Genomic DNA, 20,151 nt, shown 5'->3' with positions numbered 1-20,151 from the left:
AGGTCAAGTTAGGTTAGGTTAGATCAAATCAGGTCAAGTTAGGTTAGGTTAGGTTAGGTTAGGTTAGGTCAAGTTAGGTTAGGTTAGGTCAGATAGCTCTGATTAGGTTAGGTTAGGTTAGGTCAGGTCAATGTGACGGAAGGGGGGTAAAAGGTCAGGTCAGGTCAGGTCAGGTCAGGAGGAGGGATTAGGTCAGGGGTTAGGTTAGGTCAGGTCAATGTGGCGGGAGGGGGTAAAAGGTCAGGTCAGGTCAGGAGGAGGGATTAGGTCAGGGGTTAGGTTAGGTCAGGTCAGGTCAGGTCAGGTCAGGTCAGGAGGAGGGATTAGGTCAGGGGTTAGGTTAGGTCAGGTCAGGTCAGGTCAGGTCAGGTCAGGAGGAGGGATTAGGTCAGGGGTTATGGCTAGCTAGCATTGTGTACTCCAGGCTAACCTGTGGCGCTTGGAGGCTGGCGAGGTGGCTGGAGGCAAGGAGGCCACCTTACCCTGATACAGCCACGTAGCGCTCCTCCACGTACGTCCACAGACGCAACCTCCTTCAGGAAACGGGGGGGGGGGGGGGCGCCCCTCGCCTCCTCCTCCACGCCCGACGCGCCTCGGTCGTGTGTGTGTGTGCGTGTGTGCACGCGCCCCTTCTGCAGGAGTGGGTGGAGATGAGGGGCGTGGCTGTGGCGCCCCTCGCCTCCTCTTCCTCCACGCCCGACGCGCCTCGGTCGTGTGTGTGTGTGTGTGTGTGTGTGTGTGCGCGCGCGCGCGCCGCCCTCCTGCAGGAGTGGGTGGAGGTTGTGGGCGTGACGCACGCCCACAATCGTCCCTCTTCGGCAACTTCCGGCGTGTGGGCGTTCGTCACGCCCCTCCAAGGTGTTGGCAGACGCGTGTCGCGTGCTGGCTGGCCGGCTCCCTGGTCCTTCTGCCACCACCCACTGCCAACAGTGGGTGATGGGTGGGCAGTGGGTGATGGGTGGGCGTCAAGTGGGTGATGGGTGGGCGTCAAGTGGGTGATGGGTGGGCGTCAAGTGGGTAAGAAACACGCCCCTCGCTCCTCCGTCACCAGTGTTGGCGAGGCGCTGTGATGTGATGGGGAAGGGCGGGAAATGGGGAAGCGTGAGTGGACATGCAATGGGGAATGGGAAGCGGAAGGGGAATGGGTGGGACAGAGGAAGGAAGGGGCGTGGACAAACGGATGGAAGAGGGATGGGACAGAGGCCCACCCCAAACAGACCATGGTTCGTGTACCCAGTCGACGTACCACTGTACGCGAACCACTCCTTTTTTACACCACTTCTTCGCCTCCTGCAGGCGAAGCTGGGGATCCCGCGCGCCCCTTGAAGGGCGTGGGGACTATCCTTCCCCCAGTGGGCGTTACCTGGGATGGTACACGCCCACCACGTTGTCCTTGGGCGCGTGGCAGCAGCAGGAGGTGACGAGGATGGAGAACCCGACCATACAACCCACCAAGACGGCCATGGCCCCCTGCGCTCCGGCCAGCAGCTGGATCCACGCCTGCACCGCGCCCTGTTCCCCCAGGGGCGCGGGGCTGGGCGCGGGGCCCAGGGCGGCCAGCAGGGCCAGTAGGGTCATCTGCACGACGAAGGACACTATAGACAACGCCCCTAGCACCAGGTATCCTGTAGGAGACGTTAGAATATAAGACACTTGAAGGAGAACCACATAATTAAACCTGAAGGTGATTAAGGTAATTAAGGGAATTGTAATCCTCTGGGCTTCAGGTCCAGCAACTACTAATGGGGTCGTTAAAGGGCATTAGGGTCGTTAGATCGTCAGCATATCCGTCCTTTATCTGATATCCTGAAATTTGTTAAGAAATCAATGACATAAGTTGTAACATCAGGATGTGTTGATCAATGCCATGTTACCAGGTGTAGATTGTCCAAATGTGTTCAAAATCTCTTTGACGAACTTAGACGAACTTTGACGAACTCAGACGAACTTTGACGAACTCAGACGAACTCTAGACGAACTTAGACGAACTCAGACGAACTCAGACGAACTTAGACGAACTTAGACGAACTTAGACGAACTCTAGACGAACTTAGACGAAGTTAGACGAACTTAGACGAACTCAGATGAACTTAGACGAACTCAGACGAACTCAGACGAACTCAGACGAATCTAGACGAACTTAGACGAACTCAGACGAACTCAGACGAACTTAGACGAACTTAGACTAACCCAGACGAACTCAGATGAACTCAGACGAACTTAGACGAACTCAGACGAACTCAGACGAACTTAGACGAACTTTAACGAACTTTGACGAACTCAGACGAACTTAGACGAACTTAGACGAACTTTGACGAACTCTAGACGAACTTTGACGAACTCTAGACGAACTTTGACGAACATACACGAACTTAGACGAACTCAGACGAACTCAGACGAACTCAGACTAACTCAGACAAACTTAGACGAACTCAGACGAACTTTGACAAACTCAGACGAACTTAGACGAACTTAGACGAACTCTAGACGAACTCAGACGAACTCAGACGAACTTAGACGAACTCAGACGAACTCAGACGAACTTAGACGAACTCAGACGAACTTAGACGAACTCAAACGAACTTAGACGAACATACACGAACTCATAGACATTTTACTACGTCAGGGCGTATGACTTGCAAGGACGTAAGAGACCACAAGTAATTTGCATACTTCAAATTGTTGCTGTTCGTTGTGTATATATAGTTCACACTTGAAGTCCATTACGATGTTATGATAAAGAAAGCGTTTGACGTTGAACACCCGACCTGTCGTACACGACATGGCTCCTGTTCCTTTATAACGAAGTCGTAACTCTACCGGTATCGTACAACGATCGTACCATCGTAAGTGAAGGATCGTACCGTCGTAAGTGAAGGATCGTGCCGTCGTAACTGAAGGATCGCACAGTCGTATCGTACCGTCGTAACTGAAGGATCGTACCGTCGTAACTGAAGGATCGCACAGTCGTATCGTACCGTCGTAACTGTAGGATCGTACCGTCGTAACTGAAGGATCGCACAGTCGTATCGTACCGTCGTAACTGAAGGATCGTACCGTCGTAACTGAAGGATCGTACAGTCGTGTTGTGAGTTAGGTGTTGGGGTTGTGAGTTAGGTGTTGGGCCCCCCGCCCCCCCCCCTCCCATGTGTGACAGTGGGGGGATGTGTGTGTTTCTCCCACTGTGCTACATGGAGGGAAGGAGGGAGGGTTGGAGGGAGGGAGGGAGCAGTTCCCTCCCTCCCTCACGTCCTGTTCGAGGCCAGACCTGTTCGGCATTTACTAGGGGGGAGGGTGGTTGCGTGGGGGGAGGGTGGTTGCGTGGGGGGAGGGTGGTTGCGTGGGGGGAGGGTGGTTGCGTAGGGGGAGGGTGGATGCGTGGGGGGAAGGGTGGTTGCGTGGGGGGAAGGGTGGTTGCGTGGGGGGAGGGTGGTTGCGTAGGGGGAGGGTGGATGCGTGGGGGGAGGGTGGATGCGTGGGGGGAGGGTGGTTGCGTGGGGGGAGGGTGGTTGCGTGGGGGGAAGGGTGGTTGCGTAGGGGGAGGGTGGTTGCGTGGGGGGAGGGTGGTTGCGTGGGGGGAAGGGTGGTTGCGTAGGGGGAGGGTGGATGCGTGGGGGGAAGGGTGGTTGCGTGGGGGGAAGGGTGGTTGCGTGGGGGGAAGGGTGGTTGCGTGGGGGGAGGGTGGTTGCGTGGGGGGAGGGTGGATGCGTGGGGGAGGGTGGTTGCGTGGGGGGAGGGTGGTTGCGTGGGAGGAAGGGTGGTTGCGTGGGGGGAAGGGTGGTTGCGTGGGGGGAGGGTGGTTGCGTAGGGGGGAGGGTGGTTGCGTGGGGGAGGGTGGTTGCGTGGGGGAAGGGTGGTTGCGTAGGGGGAGGGTGGATGCGTGGGGGGAAGGGTGGTTGCGTGGGGGGAGGGTGGTTGCGTGGGGGAGGGTGGTTGCGTGGGGGGAGGGTGGTTGCGTGGGAGGAAGGGTGGTTGCGTGGGGGGAAGGGTGGTTGCGTAGGGGGGAGGGTGGTTGCGTTGGGGGGGAGGGTGGTTGCGTGGGGGAGGGTGGTTGCGTGGGGGAAGGGTGGTTGCGTAGGGGGAAGGGTGGTTGCGTAGGGGGAGGGTGGATGCGGTGGGGGAAGGGTGGTTGCGTGGGGGAGGGTGGTTGCGTGGGGGAGGGTGGTTGCGTGGGGGGAGGGTGGTTGCGTGGGGGGAGGGTGGTTGCGTAGGGGGGGTTGTTGGTGCAAGGTTGTGGTGTTGTTAATGGGGCTTTTTGTAACGGGTGATTTGACCACGTAACAGACCACAACTCCACCCCACACCCCCACATCCACCCCACATCCACCCCCACATCCACCCCTCATACTCCCACACACTCCCACACCCCCACATCCACCCCACACCCCCTCACATCCCCACATCCACCCCACACCCCCTCACACACCCCCACATCCACCCCTCACACTCCCACACACTCCCACACCCCCACATCCACCCCACATCTACCTCACACACCCCCACATCTACCCCACACCCCCTCACATCCCCACATCCACCTCACACACTCCCACATCCACCCAACACCCCCTCACACACTCCCACATCCACCCCTCACACTCCCACACACTCCCACACCCCCCCACACCGCGCCTCTCCCACAGCCGTGGGGCAATATTCTCGACCACAATGTCTCTCTCTCTAGAAGGAGGTAGAGAGACAGTGCTAACGACCTTGTCTCTCTCTCTCTCTCTCTCTCTCTCTCTCTCTCTCTCTCTCTCTCTCTCTCTCTCTCTCTCTCTCTCTCTCTCTCTCTCTCTCTCTCTCTCTCTCTCTCTCTCTCTCTCTCTCTCTCTCTCTCTCTGTGCCTTGAACTACATAGAGAGACAGTCCAGCCCAAGCCTTTATCTCTTCTAAGGCCTGCAATCATCACCTCGAGACAATATCTAAATGACCCTTTGCCCCTTCGATATACATTTCCAGGCCCTGTCATGGCCCTTTGCCCCTTCGATATACATTTCCAGGCTCTGTCATGGCCCTTTGCCCCTTTCCATACGCATTTCCAGGCCCTGTCATGGCCCTTTGCCCCTTCGATATACATTTCCAGGCCCTGTCATGGCCCTTTGCCCCTTCGATATACATTTCCAGGCTCTGTCATGGCCCTTTGCCCCTTCGATATACATTTCCAGACTCTGTCATGGCCCTTTGCCCCTTCGATATGCATTTCTAGGCTCTGTCATGGCCCTTTGCCCCTTCGATATACATTTCCAGGCCCTGTCATGACCCTTTGCCCCTTCGATATGCATTTCTAGGCTCTGTCATGGCCCTTTGCCCCTTCGATATACATTTCCAGGCCCTGTCATGACCCTTTGACCCTTCGATATACATTTCCAGGCCCTGTCATGGGCCTTTGACCCTTCGATATACATTTCCAGGCTCTGTCATGGCCCTTTGCCCCTTCGATATACATTTCCAGGCTCTGTCATGGCCCTTTGCCCCTTTCCATACGTATTTCCAGGCCCTGTCATGACCCTTTGACCCTTCGATATACATTTCCAGGCTCTGTCATGGCCCTTTGCCCCTTCGATATACATTTCCAGGCCCTGTCATGGCCCTTTGCCCCTTCGATATGCATTTCCAGGCTCTGTACACACACATGAACACACTCACTCTGGCATTTCAGTGTCTGTTTTTATGGAAGGAGATGTTGGAATGTCATGTCCGCGCGTCTCGTAACTTTTTATGGCGTGGCAGTGAACTATCATGTCTGGTGCCGTGGCTGGGAGGCGTGGCGCTGGTGTGTTCGGCAATGGAACGCTGCTTCGTGTGTGTGTGTGTGTGGCGTGGTGGCGACGGGAATGGATGAAGGCGGCCAGTATGAATGTGGTGTCCGTGTGTATGTCTGGTGCCGTGGCTGGAAGGCGTGGCGCTGGTGTGTTCGGCAATGGAATGCTGCTTCGTGTGTGTGTGTGGCGTGGTGGCGACGGGAATGGATGAAGGCGGCCGGTATGAATGTGTCCATATGTATATATGAATATGTCTGTGTATGGATGTGTATGTCTACGGTGAAATGGATATGGGTGTATATAGGTGCGTGTGTGGACATGTATGTATATTCATGTGTATATGGGTGGGTTGGGCCATATTCGTCTGTTTATGCGCTACCTCGCTAACGCAGGAAACAGCGACTAAGTATAATATATATATATATATATATATATATATATATATATATATATATATATATATATATATATATATATATATTGTGAATGTGAAATGCATTCTGGTTTTTTAAACCAATGTTTTTAAATAAATCATTTATTGAATTTATTGATTAGTTGATGTACAGAACACGAGTTTGGGGGGGGGGGGAAGTTGAATGTGTTCTTAATGGTGGTGTTTGTGGAGGGGGGGAGGGGAGAACACTGATGAACAGTGGTAGAACACTGATGAACAGTGATAGAACATTGATGAACAGTGGTAGAACACTGATGAACAGTGAGAGAACATTGATGAACAGTGGTAGAACACTGATGAACAGTGGTAGAACACTGATGAACAGTGATAGAACACTGATGAACAGTGGTAGAACACTGATGAACAGTGATAGAACACTGATGAACAGTGGTAGAACACTGATGAACAGTGGTAGAACACTGATGAACAGTGAGAGAACATTGATGAACAGTGAGAGAACATTGATGAACAGTGAGAGAACATTGATGAACAGTGAGAGAACATTGATGAATAGTGAGAGAACGTTGATGAACAGTGAGAGAACATTGATGAACAGTGAGAGAACATTGATGAACAGAGAACATTGATGAACAGTGAGAGAACATTGATGAACAGTGAGAGAACATTGATGAATAGTGAGAGAACATTGATGAACAGTGAGAGAACATTGATGAACAGTGATAGAACATTGATGAACAGTGAGAGAACATTGATGAACAGTGATAGAACATTGATGAACAGTGAGAGAACATTGATGAACAGTGAGAGAACATTGATGAACAGGGAGACAACATTGATGAACAGGGAGACAACATTGATGAACAGTGAGAGAACATTGATGAACAGTGAGAGAACATTGATGAACAGGGAGACAACATTGATGAACAGGGAGACAACATTGATGAACAGTGAGAGAACATTGATGAACAGTGAGAGAACATTGATGAACAGTGATAGAACATTGATGAATAGTGATAGAACATTGATGAACAGTGAGAGAACATTGATGAACAGTGAGACACGATTTAGTATGTATAATTGATGAACAGTGAGAGAACATTGATGAATAGTGAGAGAACATTGATGAACAGTGAGACACGATTTAGTATGTATAATTGATGAACAGTGAGAGAACATTGATGAACAGTGCAAGAACATTGATGAACAGTGAGACACGATTTAGTATCTATAACTGATGAACAGTGAGACACGATTTAGTATCTATAACTGATGAACAGTGAGAGAACATTGATGAACATTGAGAGAACATTGATGAACAGTGAGAGAACATTGATGAACAGTGAGACACGATTTAGTATCTATAACTGATGAACAGTGAGACACGATTTAGTATCTATAACTGATGAACAGTGATAGAACATTGATGAACAGTGAGACCTGTTGACCCCTGACCCCTGAGGGGAACTGACCTTGTGCCAGGGCTGTGTTGGAGAGACCCTGACCCACGTAGGTAACTACGGCGCCCGCTAGGACGGCTTCCAGGCCCACGCACCCGCCCGGGCCAATCACCCACCACACGCCCCTCTGCCAGCGAGGGAAACGTGGACTATTAGGAACGTGTTGGTATATGAGTTGTGTTTACATGTTAGTGGTATAGCAACACACACACACACACACACATACATACACACACATACACACACATACACATACACATACACACACACACACATACATACATACATACACACACATACACACACATACACACATACACACACATACACACACATACACATACACATACACACACACACACATACATACATACATACACACACATACACACACATACACACATACACACACATACACACACATACACACACACACACACACACACACACACACACACACGGGGGTGTGGGTAGCCTACACGGCCACCACGCCCCCCTCCACAGGCCACGCCCACTCACCAGGGTGAGCACGCCCACGAGGGCGGAGAGGACGAGGACGCCGCCCGTCAAGAAGAGGCACACAGTGACGTAGAGGCCGACGCGCAGGCGCGCTACCGGCTCCCCGGTGTGCCACGACCCCCCCTCCCTTGTGGTCGTTTTCTGCTGCTCCGCTTCGATGAACGTCTTCCAGTAATCCCCCATCATTGACTAGGGGGGGAGGAGGGTCGTTGACTAGGGGGAAGAGGGAGGGTCGTTGACTAAGGGGGGAGGAAGGTCGTTGACTAGGGGGGAGGAGGGTCGTTGACTAGGGGGGAGGGAGGGTCGTTGACTAAGGGGGAGGACGGAGGAGGGTCGTTGACTAGGGGGGAAGAGGGAGGGTCGTTGATTAGGGGGGTGGAGGGTCGTTGACTAGGGGGAAGAAGGAGGGTCGTTGACTAGGGGGGGAGGACGGAGGAGGGTCGTTGATTAGGGGGGAGGAGGGTCGTTGACTAGGGTGAAGAGGGTTGTTGACTAGGGGGGAGGAGGGTCGTTGACTAGGGGGTGGAGGGTCGTTGACTAGGGGGAGGAAGGTCGTTGACTAGGGGGAGGAAGGTCGTTGACTAGGGGGATGGTCGTTGACTAGGGGGAAGAGGGAGGGTCGTTGACTAGGGGGAAGAGGGTCGTTGACTAGGGGAAGAGGGAGGGTCGTTGACTAGGGTGAAGAGGGTCGTTGACTAGGGGGGAGGGAGGGTCGTTGACTAGGGGGAAGAGGGAGGAGGGTCGTTGACTAGGGGGAAGAGGGAGGGTCGTTGATTAGGGGGAAGAGGGTCGTTGACTAGGAGGAGGAGGGAGGGTCGTTGATTAGGGGGGAGGAGGGAGGGTCGTTGATTAGGGGGAGGAGGGAGGGTCGTTGACTAGGGGGAGGAGGAGGGAGAGTCGTTGACTAGGGGGAGGGAAGGAGGAAGGGTCGTTATCCTACACCGGGGGTCGTCGTCCCACCCCCCTCCTCAACATGGGGGTCGTCTTCCCACTTGGGGGGGTCGTCTTCTTCCCAATCGTCCTAACCCAGGGAAGGGAGGGGGAGAGGGTCGTCGTGTTCGGGGGGTCGTTTTTAGTAGTCGTACCACCAGCTTCCCCCTCCTCAAGAAAGGGGGGGTCGTCTTCCTACCTCCCCTCACCAAGGGGGGTCGTCTTCCTACCTCCCCTCACCAAGGGGGGTCGTCTTCCTACCTCCCCTTACCAAGGGGGGTCGTCTTCCTACCTCCCCTTACCAAGGGGGGTCGTCTTCCTACCTCCCCTCACCAAGGGGGGTCGTCTTCCTACCTCCCCTCACTAAGGGGGGTCGTCTTCCTACCTCCCCTTACCAAGGGGGGTCGTCTTCCTACCTCCCCCTCACCCAGGGGGAGGGGGTCGTCTTGGAGAGTCGTTATATACACCTGTAGTCGTACCTCCCCTCACCACCATCACCTGAGGAAAGGAATTTATATACATATATAGATTTATATATATACATTGTTTATATATACATTGTTTATATATATATACATTGTTTATATATATACATTGTTTATATATACATTGTTTATATATATACATTGTTTATATATATATATACATTGTTTATATATATACATTGTTTATATATATATATATATATACATTGAGAGGTACTTTTAATGATGTGAGATTTATATGGCTGTTTGGATGGGGGGGGTTGAATTGAAGCGTGACCTTGAACCTGGATCTCGAATGCATTGAGGAGGGGGAAGGGGGAGGGGGAGGGGGAGGGGGAGGAGGTGGGGGTCTTTTTGTTATGATTCCCCTTCCCCCCCATTGGAGTGGGGGAGGGGGGAGGGGGGGGTCGTTATGTATACTACCCTCCCCCCCATTGGAGTGGGGGAGGGGGAGGGGGTCGTTATGTATACCCCCCCTCCCCCCATTGGAGTGGGGGGGGGGGAGGGGGGAGGGGGGTCGTTATGTATACTCCCCTTCCCCCCCATTGGAGGGGGGGAGGGGGAGGGGGGTTCGTTATGTATACTCCCCTCCCCCCATTGGGAGTGGGGGAGGTGGGGTGTGGGGGGTGGGAGGGGTGGGGGGGGTTGGGCGTCGTTTTGTATACCCCCCTCCCACCCATTTGGTGTGGGTGGTGGGGGAGGGGGGGTTCGTTTTGTTTTATCTCCCTTCCCCCATTGGAGTGGGGGTTGGTTCGGTGCAGGGGTGGGGGGGCGTGTTGTGAAAAACCCCCTCCACCCCTTTGGTTGGGGGGGGGGGGGGGGTGGCCGGGAGGTTGGGTGTGTAACCCCCTCCCCCCCTTTGGTGTGGGGGTGGGTGGTGGGGTGGTGGGGGGGGTGGGTGTAAAAAGAGAAAAGAAGGGGTTGGGGGGGGGGTGGGGGGGTGGGGGGTGGGGAGGGGGGGGAGTGGGTGGGGAGGGGGGAAAAGGGGGTTTAGGGTATATGTGGGGCGAGGGGGGGGGGTGGGGCTGAGCAGAGTTTTACAACCAATGTCGGCCAGAGGGTAAAAGGCGAGCGAAACAAAAGAAAGGCGGGAGGGAGCCGGGAGGGGTCTCTCGTTTTTAAGGATGCTTGGCGAGGAGGGCGAGAAGAGAGAAGAGGAGAGACGCGAAAGAAAAGAGAGTGAATAAAAAGCCAAAACCAGAAGGCTTTCTAGGGAATCATGAGTCTCTCCTTTTTCCTTTTTACCTCCTTCTCCCCCTCCTACTCTTCCTTTTTCACCTTCCGGGAAACCTGGATTTAAAAATTGGAGTAAAAAACAAATTTTTATTATATATGTATATTTATATATATATAGTATATATATAATTTATATATTATATTATTATTTATATATATATATATATTTAAAATTTTACATCTTTATATTCCTATGTGCCCCCGGGGGGGGGAAAATGGAACTGGATAAGTTCCCAAGTGCACTTTCTTTGGTCATATCACATCCTCGGGGGAAGCCCAAAAGGAGAAATATAATAAATTTGATAACATCGAAAAAGGGGGGCCCGCTAAAGGCGCTTTGGGTAAACATGTGATTGGCCGACAGACTACGGGGGGCGTTTAAAAAGTGTTATGGAAAAGGTTGGGGTTGGGGGTTGCTTTTTTAAAAATAAAGCTTTTTAATTTTCCGGGGCCCTTTTCCACTAATTTTTGGGTTTAAAATTACAGGAGAGAAATTCAACATGTTTTCCATGGCGTTTGTAGCTTCGTCTCTTCGATGTATATCAACTGACTGTTATATTTCTCTCTTGTGTCTCCCCTGATGATGATGTGATGATGACACGAAAGTGCACTCGGCAACTTAATCCTTGTTTCCCCGTTTTCCACTCGCGACATCCGTTTTCTACATCCGTTTTCTCTTCCGTGTGTACACAATGCCAATAGCTGTTGGTGGCGGAACGCGGTCGTTTGACCCGGGTCGTTAACGAGCCCTCACTGGCTGGGGGGGGGGGGGGGGCGTCATCGACCGTCACCATGACCGTCACACGACGTGTGTGTGTGACCGTCGTGTGACGGGGGGGGGGAGGGGAATGGGGGGGGGCTCTCTCCCTCTGTCTCGCGCGCGCGCGCGGCGCGCCGGCCCCTTCGTGACCTATTGGAGTTGACCTCGTTTCACAGCCCTTTGACCTGAGCTAGGGCGACACGCCCATCCCCCCCACACACACGCCCCTCCCCCCCACACACACGCCCCTCCCCCCCCACACACCCCTCCCCCCACACACCCCTCCCCCCCACACACGCCCCTCCCTCCCCCCACACGCCCCTCCCCCCACACACCCCTCCCCCCCACACACGCCCCTCCCTCCCCCCACAAACCCCTCCCTCCCCCCACAAACCCCTCCCCCCCACACACCCCTCCCCCCCACACACGCCCCTCCCTCCCCCCACACACCCCTCCCCCCACACACCCCTCCCCCCGACACACCCCTCCCCACACACACCCCTCCCCCCACACACCCCTCCCCCCCACACACCCCTCCCCCCACACCCCCCTCCCCCCACACCCCCCTCCCCCCCACACCCCCCCCCACACACACCCCTCCACCCCTTCCTCCCTCCCTCCTCACACCTCATCGCTTCGACCCCTCCCTCACTCGACCCCCTTCCCCTCTTCCCCTCCCCCACGATGGCTGACCCTCACTCGACCCCCTTCCCCTCCCCCACGATGGCTGATCATGTGTGACCCTAATTCCCCTCTAGTTACTTAACGACCCAACAACCCCTTCCACCCCTCCCCCCCTCATGTGTAACGACCCCCCTTCCCCTTCCCCTTTTCCCCTTTCCCCTTCCCCCTAAACCACCACCCCCCTCCCTCTCTCTCGTGTGTAACGAGCCCCCCTTCCCCTCCGCCATCATCGACCCGGGGGGGCGGGGGTTTAATCCGTCTTGAGACGCGACGGGACATGGTATGCGCCCCCCATTTCCCCCCCCCCCCCCCATCACAGCGAGCTGTGAGGGGGGGGTTCAGGTCCTGTGTGATGGTGGACGATGAGGGAGAGGGATGAGGGAGTATTTTGAGGGAGAGAGGAATATGGGGGTGTATTTTGAAGGAGAGGAATATGGGGGTGTATTTTGAGGGAGAGAGGGATGGGGGTGTATTTTGAGGGAGAGAGGGATGGGGGTGTATTTTGAGGGAGAGAGGAATGGGGGTGTATTTTGAGGGAGAGGGATGAGGGAGTATTATGAGGGAGAGGAGAGGGATGAGGGAGTATTATGAGGGAGAGGGATGAGGGTGTATTTTGAGGGAGAGGAGAGGGATGAGGGAGTATTATGAGGGAGAGGGATGAGGGTGTATTTTGAGGGAGAGGAATATGGGGGTGTATTTTGAGGGAGAGGGATGAGGGAGTATTATGAGGGAGAGGAGAGGGATGAGGGAGTATTATGAGGGAGAAGAGAGGGATGAGGGAGTATTATGAGGGAGAAGAGAGGGATGAGGGAGTATTATGGGTCTGTCTATGGCCACCGTCTGTGTCTCCTGTCTGTTCCACTCTGTCTATGGCCACCGTCTGTGTCTCCTGTCTGTTCCACTCTGTCTATGGCCACCGTCTGTGTCTCCTGTCTGTTCCACTCTGTCTATGGCCACCGTCTGTGTCTCCTGTCTATCTACGGTCAGTGTCTGTGTCTCCTGTCTGTCTACGGTCAGTGTCTGTGTCTCCTGTCTGTTCCACTCTGTCTACCGTTGTTCTCTGTGTCTCCTGTCTGTTCCACACTGTCTATGGCCATTGTCTGTGTCTCCTGTCTGTCTACGGCCACCGTCTGTGTCTCCTGTCTGTCTACGGCCACCGTCTGTGTCTCCTGTCTGTCTACGGCCACCGTCTGTGTCTCCTGTCTGTTCTGCTCTGTCTACGATCACCGTCTGTGTCTCCTGTCTGTTCTACTCCGTCTGCGGCCACCGTCTGTGTCTCCTGTCTGTTCTGCTCTGTCTACGATCACCGTCTGTGTCTTCCTCCGTCAGTTCTTTCTGTCTGTTCTCGCCCGTCTGTTCATCATGACAGACTCTGTCTATGTTTACCGTCTCGTAATTACCTTGTCTGTTTACATGTCTGGTTCCTTCTAATTACCTGGGTAATTAGAAGGTACCTGAGTTCACTCTGGCCCTCTGGGTCATTACTACTTAATTGGGTCGTTACTGCTTAACTAGGTAATTGCTACTTAATTGGGTAGTTACTGCTTAACTAGGTAATTGCTGCTTAATTAGGTAGTTACTGCTTAACTAGGTAATTGCTACTTAATTGGGTAGTTACTGCTTAACTAGGCAATTGCTGCTTAATTGGGTAGTTACTGCTTAACTAGGTAATTGCTGCTTAATTGGGTAGTTACTGCTTAACTAGGTAATTGCTACTTAATTGGGTAGTTACTGCTTAACTAGGCAATTGCTGCTTAATTGGGTAGTTAATGCTTAACTAGGTAATTACTGCTTAATTGGGTAGTTACTGCTTAACAAGGTGATTGCTGCTTAATTGGGAAGGTACTGCTTAACTAGGTAATTGCTGCTTAATTGGGTAGTTACTGCTTAACTAGGTAATTGCTGCTTTATTGGGTCGTTACCGCTTAACTAGGTGATTACTGTTTAATTAGGTGATTACTGCTTACCTAGGTGATTACTGCTTAACTAGGCAATTACTGCTTATTGGGTGATTACTGGTTCACCAGGTAATTACTGCTTGACAGATGAAGAGTTGACAGTTTATTTTTTAGTCCCCAATTTCGTAATTGGCCCACGATAAGCCATATATATATATATATATATATATATATATATATATATATATATATATATATATATATATATATATATATATATATATATATTGGAAAGGATCACAATTTTGCGCGTGATCAAGATATTCCTATGAGTCCACGGGGGAAAATGAAACGCGAAAAGTTGCCAAGTGCACTTTCGTGTCATCATCACATCATCATCAGGGGAGACACAAGAGAGAAATATAACAGTCAGTTGATATACATCGAAGAGACGAAGCTACGACGCCATATCTATCTAAATATATATATATATATATATATATATATATATATATATATATATATATATATATATATATATATATATATATATGTTTGTAACCACAGTTCCTTCTCTACAGTGGAGAATGTTGATCAATCCAAGGACAAGATTGGAATAACTGAATTGAGTCATTCAACTGCATTCCGTACTCGAGTTATTGCATGAATTCCAAAGTCGATACATGCGAGGGTGAAGTGGCGGAGGGGAAAAAAGAATTGATAGATTCGCTCGTGTTCAAGGGTCATTTTCCCAAGGCTGGGTCGTTTTCAACGACCTCTTTGTGAAGGGCTGAAACTGTCGTGTTCAAGGGTCGTATATACCGTCGTGTTCAAGGGTCGTATATACCGTCGTGTTCAAGGGTCGTATATACCGTCGTGTTAAGGGTCGTATACCGTCGTGTTCAAGGGGCGTATATACCGTCGTGTTCAAGGGTCGTATATACCGTCGTGCTCAAGGGTCGTATACCGTCGTGCTCAAGGGTCGTATATACCGTCGTGCTCAAGGGTCGTATATACCGTCGTGCTCAAGGGTCGTATATACCGTCGTGTTCAAGGGTCGTATATACCGTCGTGTTCAAGGGTCGTATATACCGTCGTGATCAAGGGTCGTATATACCGTCGTGCTCAAGGGTCGTATATACCGTCGTGTTCAAGGGTCGTATATACCTTCGTGCTCAAGGGTCGTATATACCGTCGTGCTCAAGGGTCGTATATACCGTCGTGCTCAAGGGTCGTATATACCGTCAGTGCTCAAGGGTCGTTATATATATACCGTCGTGTTCAAGGGTCGTATACCGTCGTGTTCAAGGGTCGTATATACCGTCGTGTTCAACGGTCGTATATACCGTCGTGCTCAAGGGTCGTATACCGTCGTGTTCAAGGGTCTTATATACCGTCGTGCTCAAGGGTCGTATACCGTCGTGCTCAAGGGTCGTATATACCGTCGTGTTCAAGGGTCGTATACCGTCGTGATCAAGGGTCGTATACCGTCGTGCTCAAGGGTCGTATACCGTCGTGCTCAAGGGTCGTATATACCGTCGTGCTCAAGGGTCGTATACCGTCGTGTTCAAGGGTCGTATACCGTCGTGTTCAAGGGTCGTATACCGTCGTGTTCAAGGGTCGTATACCGTCGTGTTCAAGGGTCGTATAAACCGTCGTGCTCAAGGGTCGTATATACCGTCGTGTTCAAGGGTCGTATACCGTCGTGTTCAAGGGTCGTATACCGTCGTGCTCAAGGGTCGTATATACCGTCGTGCTCAAGGGGTCGTACACCGTCGTGTTCAAGGGTCGTATACCGTCGTGTTCAAGGGTCGTATACCGTCGTGTTCAAGGGTCGCACCATCGTGCTCAAAGGCCCTCTGCCCTCTACCTACCACCCTCATATTTCCACATTTCCACACATACCCTTACGGTGCACCTCGCCCAAGGGCGTGTCCACCTCGCTAAGGGCGCCCTTGGCTTACAAACCACCTTTATGGCCATCTAGTGGCCAATACCAGGGTCGACCAAGGCTCGGGGCAACGGACGAAGGAGACATATATATATATATATATATATATATATATATATATATATATATATATATACTCATATATGCACACGTTACATATAACGCTACATATACGTCTCTACATGTATTAATATAGTATATATATATATATATATATATATATATATATATATATATATATATATATATATATATATATATATATATAACGCTAATATAGTATCTAATGTATTATATAGTATATATATATATATATATATATATATATATATATATATATATATATATATATATACACCACAATACAATACAAAACAATACAAAACAATACACACAATACAATACAATACAATACACATATAATACAATACAACACAATACAATACACATACACATACAATAAAATACAATACAACACAATACAATACAATACAGTACAATATACATACAATACTTACTTTATAATTCAAAATGAATGAGGATTAAATGGGGATATATATATATGAAGGAGTCATTCCTCCAACACCATCACTCACCATCACTGGCCACCATCACCAACACCATCACCAACACCATCACCAACACCATCACCAACACAAGAAATCGTCTCCAACACCGACGAAAAAATTCACAAATACCCAACTTCAAATCTATGAACTTATCCCTCTATTTAACACCCAATCCCGTCCTTTAATTGAATAAAGAAGGACCTTATGATAAAGATTAATTATATAACTTCTTTACCGTGTAGGCAGAGTTAGCCAAGCGACGCTCGGAAGACGAGAAATAACGAATAATTAAAATTAAAAAAATTTTTGGGGGTCAGGTTGGTGTGTTAAAATGGCTTCCGCTCGAGAGACTTATGTTTGATTTCTGGGGTCAGGGTTGTAGCTGGCGTGGCAACCAGCAGCGCGCGCCTCTCATTCACAACTGGCTCGGGTTGTGGCCAGGCGCGGGGAAGGAAGGAAGGCGTGTGCGTGTCTGTGTGTCTGTGTGTGTGATCGCGTGCAAGTTAGCGCGCGCCATATTGATGCGTCCATCTCCATTTCCGCGGGTTTCCCGCGCGCAACCTCCCACACCGAAGCCATTTTAAATAAATTTACGGACATTTCTGCGCTTTCCCTTTGTGCTGGTATGATTATATACATCTTCACGAAGGTGATTAGTATAATCATGATGAAAGTGAAGGTGAAGAACATGTAGAAACGAGGTGATGAAGGTGACGCGGGGTTGGAATGAAGGGATTGAGACACGGGCTCGTGAAGGGATGGGCAGCCCGTCATGGCTCGTGGTCGCCGATGTCCGATTCCCCGTGTGACCCCGTCCTCGTCCGCGGGTTACTTTCTTGTATTTGTTATTTTCTGGGTTTCGAAGGGGCACTGTCGCTGTTGTGGGCACTGTCGCTGTTGTGGGCACTGTCGCTGTTGTGGGCACTGCCGCTGTTGTGGGCACTGCCGCTGTTGTGGGAGTGGCGAGGGAGAGGTGGGGGGGGGAGAAGGACTGGCGCCCTTAATTGTAGATAATTCAAATACCTTTTTTGCCCCGTGGGGGAGAATATACATACGGTCGGGTCAGTGAGAGAGAGAGAGAGAGAGAGAGAGAGAGAGAGAGAGAGAGAGAGAGAGAGAGAGAGAGAGAGAGAGAGAGAGAGTAAACAAAGGAAGACAACAGAAATTGGGGTGTGGGGGATGTGGGGAGCATGTGGGGGGGATGTTTATATATTGGATCTCCCACTCCAATGTGGAGTCACCACCCCCCACACACCCCCCTCTTCTTCCCCCTTCCTCCCCCATTTTTCCAAACACTCCCTTCTCCTCCCCCTCCCTCCCTTCCCTTCTCCCACGCCCTCCAGGCACGCCCTTCCGGAGGCCCCACGTGGCCGTATATATATATATATATATATATATATATATATATATATATATATATATATATATATATATATATATTCCTATAATCCACAAGGAAATGGAACAGGATAAGTTCCCAAGTGCACTTTCGTGTCATAATCACATCATCATCAGGGGAAACACAAGAGAGAAATATAACATGTCAGTTGATATACAACGAAGAGACCAGCCTAACCTTCACCAGAGTAACTTAATCCAGCCTAACTCACGCTAAACTAACTTAATCCAGCCTAACTCTGCGCCAAAGTAACTTAATCCAGCCTAACTCTGCGCCAAAGTAACTTAATCCAGCCTAACTCACGCTGAACTAACTTAATCCAACCTAACTCTGCGCCAAAGTAACTTAATCCAGCCTAACTCACGCTAAACTAACTTAATCCAAAATAACTCTGCGCCAAAGTAACTTAATCCAGCCTAACTCACGCTAAACTAACTTAATCCAGCCTAACTCACGCTAAACTAACTTAATCCAGCCTAACTCTGCACCAGAGTAACTTAATCCAGCCTAACTTGGCACCACACTAACTTAATCCAGCCTAACTCACGCTAAACTAACTTAATCCAACCTAACTCTGCGCCAAAGTAACTTAATCCAGCCTAACTCACGCTGAACTAACTTAATCCAGCCTAACTCTGCGCCAAAGTAACTTAATCCAGCCTAACTCACGCTAAACTAACTTAATCCAGCCTAACTCACGCTAAACTAACTTAATCCAGCGTAACTCACGCTGAACTAACTTAATCCAGCCTAACTCACGCTAAACTAACTTAATCCAGCCTAACTCTGCGCCAAAGTAACTAAATCCAGCCTACCTCACGCTAAACTAACTTAATCCAGCCTACCTCACGCTAAACTAACTTAATCCAGCCTAACTCACGCTGAACTAACTTAATCCAGCCTAACTCACGCTAAACTAACTTAATCCAGCCTAACTCACGCTAAACTAACTTAATCCAACCTAACTCACGCTAAACTAACTTAATCCAGCCTAACTCTGCGCCAAAGTAACTTAATCCAGCCTAACTCTGCGCCAAAGTAACTTAATCCAGCCTAACTCTGCGCCAAACTAACTTAATCCAGCCTAACTCACGCTCAACTAACTTAATCCAGCCTAACTCTGCGCCAAAGTAACTTAATCCAGCCTAAGTCACGCTAACCTAACCTTACCTAACTCTGCGCCAAAGTAACTTAACCCAGCCTAACTTAACATATAAGCAAATGACAAAGGTTAGATGTCTTTCAAACAGACAGCTACTGCTCTGTGTATTCTCCCTAACTTGTAGTATATAACTGGCCCAAACGAACCCAGTTTGGATAAAGATTCCAATATTATGAATGGGATTTTCCAAACATTTTTGTTTCTCAATTTTAAAATGTTCAGGACGGTTTTTTAAACTGATGCTAACTTTGCAAACTGATATATATATATATATATATATATATATATATATATATATATATATATATATATATATATATATTTGCGTGTGTGTGTGTATGTGGGTGGGTTGGGCCATTTTTACGTCTGTTTCCTTGCGCTACCTCGCCAACGCGGGAGACAGCGACTAAGTAAAAGAATATATATATATATATATATATATATATATATATATATATATATATATATATATATATATATATATATATATATATATAGCTAATTCGTAAACTATCTAGTTTGTTATATTTCAATTAGCAATTTTAACATTTCTTCCTTGCAATTATTTTTATTTTCGGATTGTACATGGATGTAAGAGCAATGATAATTGGGACATTTTTTAAAAATTGGGATTTAGATAAAGATTAATTATTAAAGATAATTATTAAAGATCCTGTTAACAATATCTTGTTAATGACAAGAGGCAAGTAGTGTCTGAAATGGTCGTTGTGTTCGCATAACAGCCTTGGCTTCATCTGTAATTTTGATACATTTACTTCCTCTACACACACTTGATTAATATAAAATTTACTTTAAAATACATCTTATAAATCATTTATGGTAAATTTATTTTTTAAGTTATTCCAAATGTCTGAAATTAGAGTTTTAATAAGGTTTTAGAACGTATCATAGGATCTGAAC

The 20,151-nt window shown here is 49.5% G+C and overlaps 1 protein-coding gene across 1 annotated transcript in view; it reads right to left on the bottom strand.

Annotated features, from left to right (window-relative positions):
* Positions 1-8,381, bottom strand: part of LOC139748118 (uncharacterized) — a 9,908-nt gene extending 1,527 nt beyond the window's left edge. Inside the window, exons 1-3 of the mRNA XM_071660783.1 lie at positions 8,157-8,381; positions 7,650-7,764; positions 1-1,625 (exon numbers count right to left, since the gene is read on the bottom strand). The exon at positions 1-1,625 is cut by the window's left edge and continues 1,527 nt beyond it. Of these exons, the coding sequence (XP_071516884.1) occupies positions 1,360-1,625; positions 7,650-7,764; positions 8,157-8,342 (567 nt within the window). The 5' untranslated portion in view covers positions 8,343-8,381 and the 3' untranslated portion in view covers positions 1-1,359. The remainder of the gene's footprint in view (positions 1,626-7,649; positions 7,765-8,156) is intronic.
* Between the last annotated feature and the right edge of the window lie 11,770 nt (positions 8,382-20,151).

Source organism: Panulirus ornatus, chromosome 72, assembly GCF_036320965.1.
Source record: "Panulirus ornatus isolate Po-2019 chromosome 72, ASM3632096v1, whole genome shotgun sequence".
NCBI classification, from domain to species: Eukaryota; Metazoa; Arthropoda; class Malacostraca; order Decapoda; family Palinuridae; genus Panulirus; species Panulirus ornatus.
This window is presented reverse-complemented; position numbering and strand designations above follow the sequence as displayed.